Genomic DNA, 15680 nt, shown 5'->3' on the forward strand with positions numbered 1-15680 from the left:
GAAAGGGGATTTAAGCAATTTTGAGCGTGGCATGGTTGTTGGTGCCAGACGGGCCGGTCTGAGTATTTCACAATCTGCTCAGTTACTGGGATTTTCACGCACAACCATTTCTAGGGTTTACAAAGAATGGTGTGAAAAGGGAAAAACATCCAGTATGCGGCAGTCCTGTGGGCGAAAATGCCTTGTTGATGCTAGAGGTCAGAGGAGAATGGGCCGACTGATTCAAGCTGATAGAAGAGCAACTTTGACTGAAATAACCACTCGTTACAACCGAGGTATGCAGCAAAGCATTTGTGAAGCCACAACACGCACAACCTTGAGGCGGATGGGCTACAACAGCAGAAGACCCCACCGGGTACCACTCATCTCCACTACAAATAGGAAAAAGAGGCTACAATTTGCACGAGCTCACCAAAATTGGACGGTTGAAGACTGGAAAAATGTTGCCTGGTCTGATGAGTCTCGATTTCTGTTGAGACATTCAGATGGTGGAGTCAGAATTTGGCGTAAACAGAATGAGAACTTGGATCCATCATGCCTTGTTACCACTGTGCAGGCTGGTGGTGGTGGTGTAATGGTGTGGGGGATGTTTTCTTGGCACACTTTAGGCCACTTAGTGACAATTGGGCATTGTTTAAATGCCACGGCCTACCTGAGCATTGTGTCTGACCATGTCCATCCCTTTATGACCACCATGTACCCATCCTCTGATGGCTACTTCCAGCAGGATAATGCACCATGTCACAAAGCTCGAATCATTTCAAATTGGTTTCTTGAACATGACAATGAGTTCACTGTACTAAAATGACGCCCACAGTCACCAGATCTCAACCCAATAGAGCATCTTTGGGATGTGGAGGAACGGGAGCTTCGTGCCCTGGATGTGCATCCCACAAATCTCCATCAACTGCAAGATGCTATCCTATCAATATGGGCCAACATTTCTAAAGAATGCTTTCAGCACCTTGTTGAATCAATGCCACGTAGAATTATGGCAGTTCTGAAGGCGAAAGGGGGTCAAACACAGTATTAGTATGGTGTTCCTAATAATCCTTTAGGTGAGTGTATGTTTATTATTTCTAAAGCATAAAGTTTATCAAATCTAACAAGAGATAGCACACTGAAGAATTCAGAACAACCCCTATAGGGCCTTTGAGCTGAACTAACCACAGAAACAGACCAAAAGAATGAATGAAGAACTGTGATCATTATTACATAGAAAGTCTGAAGATACTCACCTCTGATATAAACAGTAAATTTCTTCTTGTATTTCTTGCTGATCAGTAACTTATAGGGTCCAGTGTGTTCAATTCCGGTGTTTGTGATGGTCAGAGATCCAGTCTTCGTGTCCAGCTCCAGTCTGCCTCTGTATATCCCATGAAGAGCATCATCACGTGTTGTGATCTCACTGGTTCCTCCTTTGATTTGAGCTGTGGGAACGTCTTCATTTCCAGACAGCCACTCTATCAAATCACCTTTCTGTATTTTAGTAACACCAGTGTTTAGTTTGACATTGTCTCCCTCCATCGCTGACACTGGCTCCGCTTCATGTCACACCAGCACATAGAAACAAAAATAAGGAGCTTATAAGTGAGTGATCGGATGAACATAACAGAAACACTGAGAAGATGCTGTGTGATTCTTCACATGTGCTTCCAACAATCAGTTCGTCATCTCTTTGTCTTAAATAGCTGTAACAATTTACAATAATGTTAACATAAGAAAACACTATTGTAAAAATGTATGCAAGGTGAAAATCTGTCTAAAAACCATCACACATATATCATACACTAAATAAATCAGTCCTTATTTTAAAATCTTCATGCAGCTCTGTTCCATGACATATTGTCATGAGCATCACAAAGATCAAAAAATGTGTAAGACACCAGAAATGCACCATAAATGTTTTCCACATGACTTGTGCGCTATAAGTCTTCTGAACTTATACAACAGCTTTATGTGCAATTTAAGTGGCCTTTTGCTTCAAATATTCCACTTTGCTGCAGCTGTTTAATCTCATTCATTCACACAACAAAGCAATTTTTTTCTGTCGCGTTATCAGCTGTAATACTTACATATTTCAGCGATCTTGCGGCGATAGTAAATCACACCAGCAGCTGGAGCAGCTGCAGACACCAGCAGAACAACAGCAACAATCCCTGCTACAGCAGCTGGAGACAGACCTGAACCTGTAATAATAAAGAGAGACAGTCATTAGTGTGAATGTGTGTCTGATCTAAAACAAACACTAAACACATTAACACTATATAACCTGTAGATATGTTAGGTAAGCCTTTATGTTAATGATTATGATACGTATACATATAAACAATGAAAACAGTGATGAAGTTTAAATTTTAAATGATCAAATGCTGGACAGCAGTTGTTATTATTACAGTTCTATACAGGTGTAAGTCATTTTATATAATTCACAACAAAATGTTTTAAATAATAAAAGGTCTGAAGAAGAAGTTATGAGCTCTTGAAGTTACTGTATGATGTCGCTGTACACTGAAGTTTCTTATTTTAAAGGCAGATTTGATTCCTCAAAATGTCACATCATCTGAATTATTCACAGACAACTGATAAACAATCATTACTTCAATTACTTCAATTGAGTTCCTCACCACTGATAGTAACAATGTATTTCTGGTTTAAGGTCTGTTTGTTGCTGCTGATCTTCACTTTATAAAGTCCAGAGTCAGTGGTTCTGGTGTTTGTGATGGTCAGAGATCCAGTCTGATCCAGCTTCAGTCTGTCTCTGAATCTCTCATCAGTATCATATAATGGTGAGCTCTTGGCCTCTATATCATGTTTAGCTATGAGTTTTCCTTCATCTCTAGACCTCCACACTATCAGCTCATCTCCAGTTAGTTGAGGAACATGAGTCTGAAGAGTGACAGGATATCCCTCCGTCACTGACACACTCTTCATTTCAGCTTCACCAGCATCAAGAACAGATGGAGACTCTGCAAAAATCATATTAAGTTACACAATTAGTTCATCTTCTGGTTACAACACAAGGCATATGCAGATTAATAAAAGTAAATCGCAAATGTGATATTGTCATACTAAAATTCCATAAGACTGCTGAACACAATAGTAATATTTTATATAAAAAAGTAATATTTGCTGGCTGTACTTTGAATTTCAGTTTAATTTATTTTAATAAATAAAACAAAAAGAAACTTCTATTTATTTTCAAAAACTCAGAGATATTCAAATATAAATATATCCTCACCATAGACAGAAACTGTGAATTTCATATTTGAGGTACCAGCTCTTTGGATGATCTCTATTTTATAAAGTCCAGAGTGTTTAATTCTCATGTTCTTGATGGTCAGAGATCCGGTCTGATCCAGCTGTAGTCTGTCTCTGAATATCTCAGTGTGACTGGGATAGGAGGTGTCTTTTCCATCGATTTGAGCAATGGCAGGATCTCCAAACCTCCATAGTATCAGAATAAATCCCTGTATTTGAGTAGGATCAGGGTTTAGAGTGACAGAATCTCCCTCCATCACTGACACAGACTTCACTTCATCTTCATCAGCACCAAACACACCTGGAGAACAAACAGAAACCGTTTCTCGGAGATTAAACTCATGTGACACTGCTGGTAATGTTAATAAACAAATGAAACGGAAATTAATCTGGAATGGCATAAATCGAGTAGAGCAGAGGGCAATTTCAGTTCATTGAGTTGAGCTTCACGCCTGCACAGTGGATCGAGGGATTGACAGCGGACTGAGAAAGTGCTGAGAGAGGCAAAAAGAAGGGCTTCATTTTAGCGTTAACTCTCATTCCTGACTCCTGCTGCAGAAGTTGATGGAATTGACTCCTGGAATCAACTCCTCGACTCAGCAATAAGATTAATCACAAGATTGCAGTCGTTATTACACATTAACCCTTGTATTATGTTCCGGGTCAATTTGACCCATTTAGATTTTTGAGCTGTCGGAAATACCAGTTAACCTGTGATGTTATTCTTGATATTTTGTTACTTCTTCTCATTTAGGGCCATGAACATGCATGCAAAGTGAGGATACACTGATGTGTTTTGAAGTTTACACAAATAATTTTCTAACGATTTTAATGTTCGCGGGTCAATTTGACCCACTTTTTTTTTTGTTCCAAGGCAACTGTACAGACCCAAATTAAATATATTTATTGGGTATATATTGTTATGTTGGTGTTTTTCCTACCCTGGAAAGGGAAAAATTAGCTTTTCCTCACTATATTCAGTACTGAAAAGGACTTTCTCAGACAAAGATGGTAAAAGTGAACTATCATTTCTATTTTCAACAGATATGAAATACTACCTAACTTATCTTTTTCTTCAAGAAATTGTGTGACTTTTTCCCATTTAGGGCCATGAACATGCATGCAAAGTGAGGATACACTGATGTGTTTTGAAGTTTACACAAATAATTTTCTGACGATTTTGATGTTCGCGGGTCAATTTGACCCACATGTTTTTTTGATCCAAGGCAACTGTACAGACCCAAATTAAATATATTTATTGGGTATATATTGTTATGTTGGTGTTTTTCCTACCCTGGAAAGGGAAAAATGAGCTTTTCCTCACTATATTCAGTACTGAAAAGGACTTTCTCAGACAGAAATGGTAAAAGTGAACTATCATTTCTATTTTCAACAGATATGAAATGCTACCTAACTTATCTTTTTCTTCAAGAAATTTTGTGACTTTTTCTCATTTAGGGCCATGAACATGCATACAAAGTGAGGGTACACTGATGTGTTTTGAAGTGTACACAAATCATTTTCTAACGATTTTGATGTTCGCGGGTCAATTTGACCCACTTTTTTTTTTTTTTGTTCCAAAGGAACTACAGACCCAAATTAAATATATTTCTTGGATATGTGTTGTTATGGTGGAGTTTTTATACCACCCCGAACTTTTCCTCACTATTTTCAGTACTGAAAAAAGATTTTCTGACACAAATGGTAAAAATGAGCTATTATGTATCTGAAAAAACTTTGTAAAACTAAGGTCCCGTTTCTACTTTCTCTCAAGTTACATGAAAAACTATTTTAATTAGTTTTATAATCCAGTCTTTTATATAGGTTAGAATGACACACTTGCATTTGTTCAAAGGCAGCTGCACAGACACAAAATAAAAACATTTCTTTTGATGTATGTTTTGTTATGTCTGTTTCTCACTCCCCTGTGAAAGTATTCCCACACTTTTGCTCAGTGTTGCAGCAGACTTTTGACAGAGACAGCAGGAAAAATTATCTCAAAAAGATTAACAGTCAAAGAAGTAATTTCAGAGATTATAGAGTCTGAAATTAGCTGCAGTTAGGGATGTATGGGATAAATGGATTGATATCCTGCCTCTAATGTACAATCCTGGACCACACGTCACAGTGGATGAACACCTTGTTCCATTCAGAGGACGCTGTCCTTTTCGCCAGTACATGCTCAAAAAGCCTGCAAAATATGGCATTAAAATTTGGGCAGCCTACGATGCCAAATCTATGCATACAACATGCAAATTTACACAGGCAAGCCACTAGGTGAAACACCTGAGAGAAACCAGGGGATGCGGGTTGTTCTTCAAATGAGTGAAGGGCTGCAAGGTCACTGCATAACCTGTGACAACTTTACATCCTACAAACTTGGTGAAGAGCTACTCAAGCGAAAGCTGACTAAAGATGCGAGGTGTGCCCCACCAAACATGACACCAAAACCAGCACCATGTGTGTAAAATGCAAGAAGTTCATCTCCAGAAAGCACATGCTTGCTTTGTGCACATCCTGTCAAGAGTGACTTTTTTATATTGTTCCGTCATCCTAAAGAACAAAAGAGCCCGTATAGGGAAGCCAGTTTATGGAAAAAAAAAATTAATTTAATTTCACAGCAATATTAAATTGTTTATTTAGGATGTTTTGAACATAAATGTGGAAAAAAAGAAAAAAAGAAAATGTTGAATAAAAAATTTAAAATGTTAAAAGTTACAGTAGTTTATTTTCAACATTTGTTAAAACAAACATGTTTAAAAAATTGTGGTTAAACATTTTTGAAAATCATACTTTTTGTTATTAATTGTTTGCAATGTCTGGCAAATGCTCATATTAAAATTGTTCTGTTCATACCTGATTCCTCCTTGTTTTTCATAATGTGATATTTAGGGAATTGCATTGAATTCAATTAGGGTCAATTTGACCCGCTCCATCAAAATCGTACCCGAAAATCGAACATAATACAAGGGTTAAATATAATCTATTTTTTTCCAAAACAAAGCCTTAAATATTAAGACAGACTTTTAGCATGACTGCCTAAGTTAGTCCAGTCCTTTAAATAATCAGTACACAATCGTGTCCTAGTTGTTGCCAATACATATAATTATAAAGAGTGAAAATTCACGAGAAACAGAATTCAAATACTGTTTCAGCGTTAAATAAATAAGAGAAAACTCTTTAAATTAATATAGTTAATAATTCATATTAGCTACTAATGTACACCTACAACAAAAATATAAAACTGATCAAACGTAATACACAATAACAGTTTACTTGACAAAACTATAACAAACTCAGCAAAAAAGAAACGTCACGATACTGTATTTTAAAGATAATTTTGTAAAGTCCAAATAAACTTTACAGACTTTTATTGGAAAGGGAACAATGTTTTTCCATTCTTTTTCAATTAACCATAAACAATTATTGCACATGCACCTGTGGAACAGTCTTTAAGACACTACCGTTTGCAGGCAGTGGATAATTAAGGTCACATTTACATTATTTTAGAGTTTTCATAAACAATAAAAGTTCAAAGTTATTCCAGCTAAAATCTTGCAGTAGCTTAACAGCCTTTTTCTTTTTTTAGAAATCAAGTTTCCAAAAGTTTACAGGCTGTAATGGGGAAAATCTATGGTTACCCATAAGGGCCCTATTTGGAGCCCACTAAAGCCTGTTATTAACCCATCTGTCTACCCCAATTGGGGCCTACTGAGGGAAAATATGGCTGGGCCCCAAATATGAGCCCAGATGCAACCCCTTTGGGCCCCGTCTTCAGACATACACTTGAACATAAAACTGGTGATTTTCACTTTCAGAAGAGTGTCCCTTATCAAAATACATCAGGGAGTTGCTCACAACATTTAAACAAGAAATTTGCAGCTGACTAGTCATTCCAAACCTATGTTGTGTGACAGTGCTTCATAAACTTAAGAATTTTCCCACTCTGTTCCAAACCTGAAGCTCCATTTTATAAAATGACAGGAGATAGTGAGCAGGGGGTGTCAAGATCCAAAAAGGACAAATACAAAGGAAGCAAAGACAGTCCACAGTCTTCTGACACCAAGACTGATTTGGGTACAGTTCAATTTATTCAAATTATTGCTGTATGGAAAAGAACTGTGTAAAAAAAAAAAAAAAAACTTATTCTTTTGCTAGTCTGTTCGAAATCTAAATAAAATGCAGAGTAGGCTACTAATCAAGTGTGCGTTTTTATTATTATTATTTTTGTTAAAAAATAAATAAATAAATAAAGGGCTGTTTAAAACGCTCACCACGGTGGCCGACAGATAAAACAAAATTATCAGCTACTGCCAGGCTGGTGGTGTGTTAATATCCCACCCTGCCTGCCTCAGGGATACTGAAGTCCATTCTCATTTATAGTTTTGTTTCAGAATAGCATATTCAGAAAGCATAAAATGCTTTACCTGGTTTCGATTAATTTATTCGTACATAACATTTACCAGCACCTTCAAATAAGGATTAAAATGAGCGTCTAACAAAGAGGTGCTCCAAATTCATGGATGAATGCGATCAATAAAGTAATGAACTTAAGGAATGAAAGAACACTGTTTCCAGTGTCGAAGTGAAACCGAAAAAGTTCAATAATAAACAGAAATCGCGCACTTACCGCACATTAGTAGTAAAACTTCAAAGAATTTCAAAGTGTTCTTCATATTGTTGTAGATACCAGCCAAATCTGATTTCGATGGATATTAGGCTATACTCATTAAGTTTCTACATCTCACCCAATCGATGGACAGCAACGACTGTTAACAAAATCTCTAAATAGCTATCAACCCACAAAAGTAGTGCTTTATATGACACTGAAGCGTCGAGACTCAATCTCCAGTGAAGCTTAGTATCTGCTAACGAAGCGTCTCTTTCTGTCCAAAGAGTCTTCGAACCCTGAACCTTGTTCAGTTACATTTTCAACACAGGCAATAAGAAGAATATCAATTATTTCAAGAAAACTAAATACTACATGCAATTTTATCCGATTACATCATAGGCTACTGGCATTTATAATGGGTAAATTAATTTATTATAGACAGAAAATCAACATAAACAGGGGACTAAACATTACCCTCACAGAACACTGCAGGCAGTTTTTGAATTTCGAAACGCAGTTTAATATGTTTTTAAGGCTGTTTTTTTACTAGCCACTAGATGACGCTGTTTTCTACTCTCTCAAAGCTTTGAATCTTTTCCCGGAATCAACCAAACGAAGAGCCTTTCAGCAAGACACCCCACAGATAATACAACAACACGAGCACTGCTCAGCCTTTAACCAAACTCAGTGTCAAAGTAAGACTGAATTCAGTGTTGTAATCCATGAGATAATTATAAATTCATGAAATCATCACTGAAGGAAAAAGAACAGAAAAAGAGGTGAGTCGTAGGGTAGACGGAGTACAGTTGAGACACTGCTTTTTTTCATCACTACAAAAACTAGATGCTTAAATAAAGTGATTTTTCACATGATATTTATTTTGCTTGTATACTAAAATATCATAAATTGATCATTGTAACGGTAATGCCAACCCAGGAAGACGAAGGCTTCAGCAGAAGTAGCTTATTTAATAATATAAATGAAGTATTATAAAGAAGCCAAACTAATGAGCAAACGAAATGATTAACACAAAACAGGAAAAAAGGACTAAACGATTATTAACTAATGACTGGAAACAAGAACAGGAAATACCAAATAAGGGCAAAACAGAACTAAAAGGAAACCGACAAGTGACAATAATAGCCATAAGTAGTTTATATTTTCCACAATTAGCTCATAAATATGAGGTGCATTTTTGTCTCCGCTGTACCCATATGGTGAACAGTTGAAACAGTAGCATGGTACAGTTGAGACCCATTCTTAATGCTTTAAAGCTGGCTAACCATTTATAGCAAATATAATAAATTAGAAAATTACAGTTTTAAATAATTACAGTTTAAACATAAACTTATTTATTTGCTTTATTTCATTCAGATTCAGTTAAACAAAACATGAACAAATATTTAACACTACAAACATATATGGCAAACAGTACAAATGTAAACATAGCACTAAAAATAGCAATATATATCATGGCTCGGGGTTCTTGTGTACGCAAGTTATTTGTTTCAATTGTACACGTCTCAAATGTACTCAGTCTACCCTACAAGGGATCTATGAATATAATCGTTTATCTATAGGTTGTAATTTCTCTACGATTAGTGGATCAGACTACTGTATCAAGAACGTAAGCAACATAATCTTATTTCAATTTACTTTGGTTCCATATTTCCACAATAAATGTGCCTTATAAACACACTGTATAAGCAAGCAAAAAATACTAAAAAAGAAAAAAAAAAAAAAAATACCCAAAACTGACTATATAACTAAACCTCTGTTAATTCTCAATAATATGACAAAGTCACATAGTATTTTTTTTTCCCGACTTTGTTTTGTGATGTTCAGAGTTAATCTGCTTATCTGAATATTTTGTTGATTTGTCAGACTGCATAGTTATAAGTGAAGCCGGTAATGCTGTTTTGAGATATTAAAAATGAATGTTTTCTTTTATTTGCAGTTGATTTGCAGTCCAAAAAGGCTGTGACTGGAAGTCAGTTGATTGTTGTTTCTGCTCTTTTTCTGTTCTTCTTGTTTCTCTTTCTTTCGTTTTGCTTGTTAACAGCAGGAGTTCATCATTAATGCTCAATCATCCCTTATAATTAATCACTATGGCCCGGTTTCATAGACAGGGCTTAGCCTAAACCAGGATTAGACCATAGTTTAATTAGGACATTTAAATTATTTTTATAAACATGCCTTAGAAAAAGCATTACTGTTTTAAGAGAAGTCAATGCAAGTTTCTTTCAGTTGAAACAGCTCAGATTTACATTTTAGTCTAGGACTAGGCTTAAGCCTTGTCTGTGAAACCGGGGGTATGTGTCATGAACATTAACACTACTTACTGTTAGGTTTTAACACTCTTGAGTGGATTATATAAACACTGAAGTGTTCATTTAACACAAGTGGTTTTGCTGTGTATATTTTTGCAAATATAAGTGATCAATTGAAAGCAGATAGAAGATAGAGAGCGGCGAGAAGAACAAAAGTGTAGACACTTTAACTGTAAACGCGCTGCGGTTTAAATGTGCTTCTGCTAAAGTAAATGCTGATAAGCTCTCCTACAGAAGCTAAAGCTTGCAGAAGCCAAAAGTGTCAAAAAGCTGCAGTTACCTCTGCTTTTTTTGCATGCAGATGTGTGTGAGAAAAATAAAGTGTGAAAACCAGAGCAGAAACTGACCAGTGCGTCGGAAAGTTGGCTTTTTATAACAAGCAATGGCATTCGAATTTGCTTCCTTGAAACTTTTTGAAGGTTGTAGAACTTTGTAGTTGAAAACTATTGAGTGCTTCTTAAAATCACACTGTTTCAAAAAAAAAAAAAAAATGGAGAATACTGATTAGTCAGCTGAATTCTAAGAAATCAATAGGCATATGACTTTCTTCTGCATTTTTACTGTTTTAAACATGACTTATGTGCCCTTTGTACCATTCTAAAGTCCTCTAAGATATTTACAGGTGTACAGTTCATTTTCTCACTTCTTTGAGCCTTCAACTCATCTTACAAAATACAACAGAATACATAGAAAAACATTAGCTTCTTTATTGTGTGATTAATCATAGTGGGTTTTTAATTTGCATTACACAAAATGAATTAATAATCACTTAAATTACATTTATTTATATATATTTACAATGGGTGATATATAGGCCTATCCTCAAAGTAGTTAAAAAACATTTACCCCTTCCTGACTATCTGATTAATCAGCATTTGATTGTGATTTTTGCTGCTGAAGACTTCTGGATCTGATGTCATAAACCAGCACAGCAACAGTAGCCACACCCACCAGAGCAGAAAGAGCCAATCGGATCACAGCTTCAGTAAAACCACAGCAGCGGATACAGACTTCTGAGAGAAGAAATGAGCAACACTTGTAAAATGTGAAATGTGGTTCATTTATATATATATACAGTATATATATAGTGCTTCTGACATACCTGCACATGTGTGACAGAGTTGACTGATGTCCAGATGTGTGGTCTGGTTGCTGATAGGATTGTTGAGCACACAGCTGTAGGTGTTGTTATCCTGATATTCCACCTCCTGAGGTAGAGAGAGACTGATGCTGAGATCAGACACACTGATGCTGGACAATAAACTGTTTCCTTTGTACCAGGAGAGAGTCACATCACTCACATTCAACACTGAACACACCAATGAACAATTCTGCTGTGATGATGATGATGATGAAGATAATAAAGAACAGACTCTGCTGATGACAGGAACAGGAGGATGAGCTGGAAGATATTGGAGAATAAAGCTAATTCAGTAAACATGAGAGCTGTGATATTTATATGTTCATTGATATTTAAAATTGAATGAAAGTAGCAGAGAAACTAATGTTAGGACATGTTGATTATAAATATATTTAAATACAAGAATGCATAAAATACTCAAATGAATTACATAATTGCGTATCATTTTATAATACTGTCAATAATTCTGATAGTGCTTGTTGTCAAAAGATGTTTATAAAAAAGGCTAATTCTCACCATAGACAGTAAGATTGAATGTGTTGAGCGGCGTCTCTCTTCTGCTGCTGGTGACTGTGTAAAGTCCAGAGTCTGTGGTTCTGGTGTTTGTGATGCTCAGAGATCCAGTCTGATGATCCAGCTGCAGTCTGTCTCTGAATCTCTCATCATAAAACTCTCTCTTATTGTCCTTTCCGTTGATTTTAGCTATGAGAACGAGTCCAAATGTCCACATTATCAGATCATCTCTCTGCATTTCAGTATCATCAGAATTTAGACGGACAGAATCTCCCTCCATCACTGACACTGACTTCACTTCATCAACACCAAACACACCTGGAGAACAAACAAATATTTACTTATTGGAGATTTACATTCACATTTGGATTTTTGTTATTTTACTGCGTCCCCAAGGGGATGATGGAAAATTGACAATATTAGAGACAAAATTATTGATGGATTCAATAAAGAACAGAATTATGTGCAGGTAAGCAAATTATAACATAAAGAGAACCGAAACCCCCCCCCCCCCCCCCCCCCCCAAAAAAAAAACCTACTTACCAACCATACTCCATGAGCACAAACAAATGAAAATAAACATTATCTTCAGCAGTTCTCCAACTAGTTTCCCAACAGAATTGTTATAATAATTGCACCCTGGCACTCTTGAAAAATTTGAATGCGTAAAGTGTAAAGTGGTTTAGTGAAACATTGCAGTCAATGAACAAACTCTTCCAGTAGCTCCTCCCACAAGACAGACCCATTTCAGCAATTATTTAAGCTTATGTCCTGCCGACATTTAAAAAAGGTCTGAAATTAACAAAGGCTTAGGCCAAAAAGTGCCTCCAAAATTCAAGTTTAAGGGGTGCAAATAAATAATAGTTTCTGATGTTTACACCGATAATATTAGTTAAGCAATATCAGGAGTATTTTTCCCTGATTGTCAGCAAGACTGTAAATGTGATACTGCTTTTAAAATACAGTTATTACTATTATTATTAATATTCACAACAACAAAACAGTAATAATAAATACTCTTTTTTTATTCTCTTCTTTCTGTAGATCAAACAGTGTCATTTTGAATAGTCATATTCAGTCTGTGAAGGGAGGAGTTTATTCAACACTCACTGCAGAGCTTCACTAAACCTCTTCATTACAGACCAACAGCTTCGTTCGTTTCAAGAGTGTCAGGAGGGTTTTGTCGTGATACTGTTTTGCGTACTACTGAAGAAAATGTTTTTTTCCATCTGTTTGTTCTCATGGAGTCTGGCTGGTAAGTAGTTTTATGGCTTCAGTTCTGTTTATATTATCATTTGTCCTCAAACATAATTCTGATATTTCCATCATTCGTGTTGTCTCTAATATTTTGCCTATATATATTTCTGATACTTTATCAGACTAATGTATGCAAATACTTAGCATTCATGCGGCTGTCCCTTTCAGTAAGTATTAGTGCAGGGTGAAGGATTGTTTTGCCATGATCATTTGAAATAGCTTAAACATGACTAAAAAGTATTTTATTGAGTAAATATTCCTGTTTGTTGATCAGGTGTGTTTGGTGTTGATGCAGTGAAGTCAGTTTCAGTGATGGAGGGAGATTCTGTCGCTCTAAACACTGATCTTACTGGAATGCAGAGAGATGATCTGATAATGTGGACATTTGGACTCGTTCTCATAGCTAAAATCAACGGAAAGGACAATAAAAAAGAGTTTTATGATGAGAGATTCAGAGACAGACTGCAGCTGGATCATCAGACTGGATCTCTGAGCATCACAAACACCAGAACTACAGACTCTGGACTTTATAAAGTCACCAGCAGCAGAAGAGAGACGCCGCTCAACACATTCAATATCACTGTTTATGGTGAGTTAAAAGTAGGCCTAGTTTTCACACTCTCACTAATTTAATTTCTCTACTTAAAATGTCAAGCGAAAACATAAAAAGTATTGTCTTTGTACAAATAGTTGTGTTTGTTTTTCTGCAAATAATTACAAAAACACAATGGGTCTCATGCATACACACAAATCTGAGCGTAAAATCGGAGTATGAACTTTTTCACAAACAAATCATGATTCATCAAAAACTTTCATACTAAAATATATTCAAAATTTATGAAGAAGAAAAAAAGGGAATTATCAGTGAATTGGTGAGACCCACTGTTCATTGTGTATATGTCTTTTTTTCGTTTCTTCTAAATTCATGAACATTTCCATAACATATAACATGAAAGGCATTTTTTTTTTTTGGAACATGAATCCTTCTGTTGAGAGAGGGGTTTAGATCAAGATCAATACTGTCAGCACCAGCACTGACCTCTGTATGTGATGAACTTTGACTGAACAATCAAATTCTAACAAATATAAACATCTATTTAATACATTTATTCTCTTTTTTTTCCAGCTTATCTGCCTGTTCCTGTCATCAGCAGTACCTCTTCACAAAATCCACCACCACCATTATCATCAGGATTATCAATGTCCAAATGTTCATTGCTGTGTTCAGTGGTGAATGTGAGTCATGTGACTCTCTCCTGGTACAAAGGAAACAGTTTATTGTCCAGCATCAGTGTGTCTGATGTTAGCAGAAGCCTTTCTTTATCTCTGGAGTGTTTGGATGATTCCTACAGCTGTGTGCTCAAGAATCCCATCAGCAACCAGACTCAACATCTCAACAACACTGAACTCTGTCAGCCATGTTCAGGTATGTCTGTGATAATATTTAGTGTTTATGTACATATTCACTCATACTTATGATTGTCTCCTTCTCATCCTCCAGACTCTGTATCTCTGATAGTGTTGATCTCTGCTGCTGCTGCTGGATCTCTGTTGATTGTAGCTGCAGTCGGGATTTTCTGCATCTGCAGGAAACACAGAAAAATAGACCAAGAAAGCAAGTATTATACACCTATATATATATATATATATATATATACATACATATATAACTCTCAGACATCATATCATTTAGTGTTTTGTTTCTGTAATTATTGGTCAAACAGTTGAGACTGGTGCAGAGATCACTTACGCTGATACAACAATCTACAAAAGAAAAGCACAGAAATCGGTAGGTGAAATTATGTCTGTGTATGGTGTGTGCCTGTATTATTTGACTCAGATTTAAGAGTGATTTTAATGATTTACAAACACAACAGCACCACAAATGACGTTTAGCCTATAAAGGCTGCAGATGTATTCCGCTGTCCCTTTGTCTTTTGCTCTGATGGGTTTTATATTGTAGGGTCACTGAATGTAGAGGAATACAAGATACATTTAAGCCACGTACACACTGTAAAGTTTCAGGAGTCTCACCCGCATGTAAACAAGGGAGTGAATCCTCATCGTTTTATGTCTCATATAGCAACGTTCTGGCATCTCGCGCATTACAAAATAAACAAAACCAATAAAACATAGTCACTATACTTAAACCATGGTAACCACAAATTAACCACGATTTTGCTACAATAACCATAGTTTAACGATGGTATTTGTAGTAAAACATGTTATACAAATAGTAATCAATACGCCAAAAAAAACATGGTTACTACACATTACATGCAAGGGTGGTTGCAGTAGCTACAATGGCACTGATATATTTTAGGATATGTCAGAGCAAGATATTTTCAATTGAGACAGTTCAAATATGCATTTTAGTCTGGGACTAGCCTTAAGCCTTGTCTTTGAAATAATGTTTATTATTTGTAATGGGATAATGTTTAGACTGCTGCTTCCAGAGCGCGTTCTTGAAGCGTTGCCAAGTCCACTTATTATAAATAACCGATGTGTATTAAAATGGTCAGTACTTTCACATATTTCTTATTCCCAAGATAAAGCATTTGGGTTA

At 36.0% G+C, this 15680-nt stretch overlaps 1 protein-coding gene across 1 annotated transcript in view; it reads right to left on the bottom strand.

The window, feature by feature from the left end:
* The window catches only part of LOC306874987 (uncharacterized protein), a 127589-nt gene that overhangs the window by 94865 nt on the left and 17044 nt on the right, over window positions 1-15680 (bottom strand). Inside the window, exon 7 of the mRNA XM_079425333.1 lies at window positions 2124-2189. Coding sequence (XP_079281459.1) covers window positions 2124-2189 — 66 coding nt within the window. The remainder of the gene's footprint in view (window positions 1-2123; window positions 2190-15680) is intronic.

The sequence above is a fragment of the Barbus barbus genome (assembly GCF_936440315.1).
Source record: "Barbus barbus genome assembly, chromosome: 9".
In the NCBI taxonomy this organism is placed as follows: domain Eukaryota; kingdom Metazoa; phylum Chordata; class Actinopteri; order Cypriniformes; family Cyprinidae; genus Barbus; species Barbus barbus.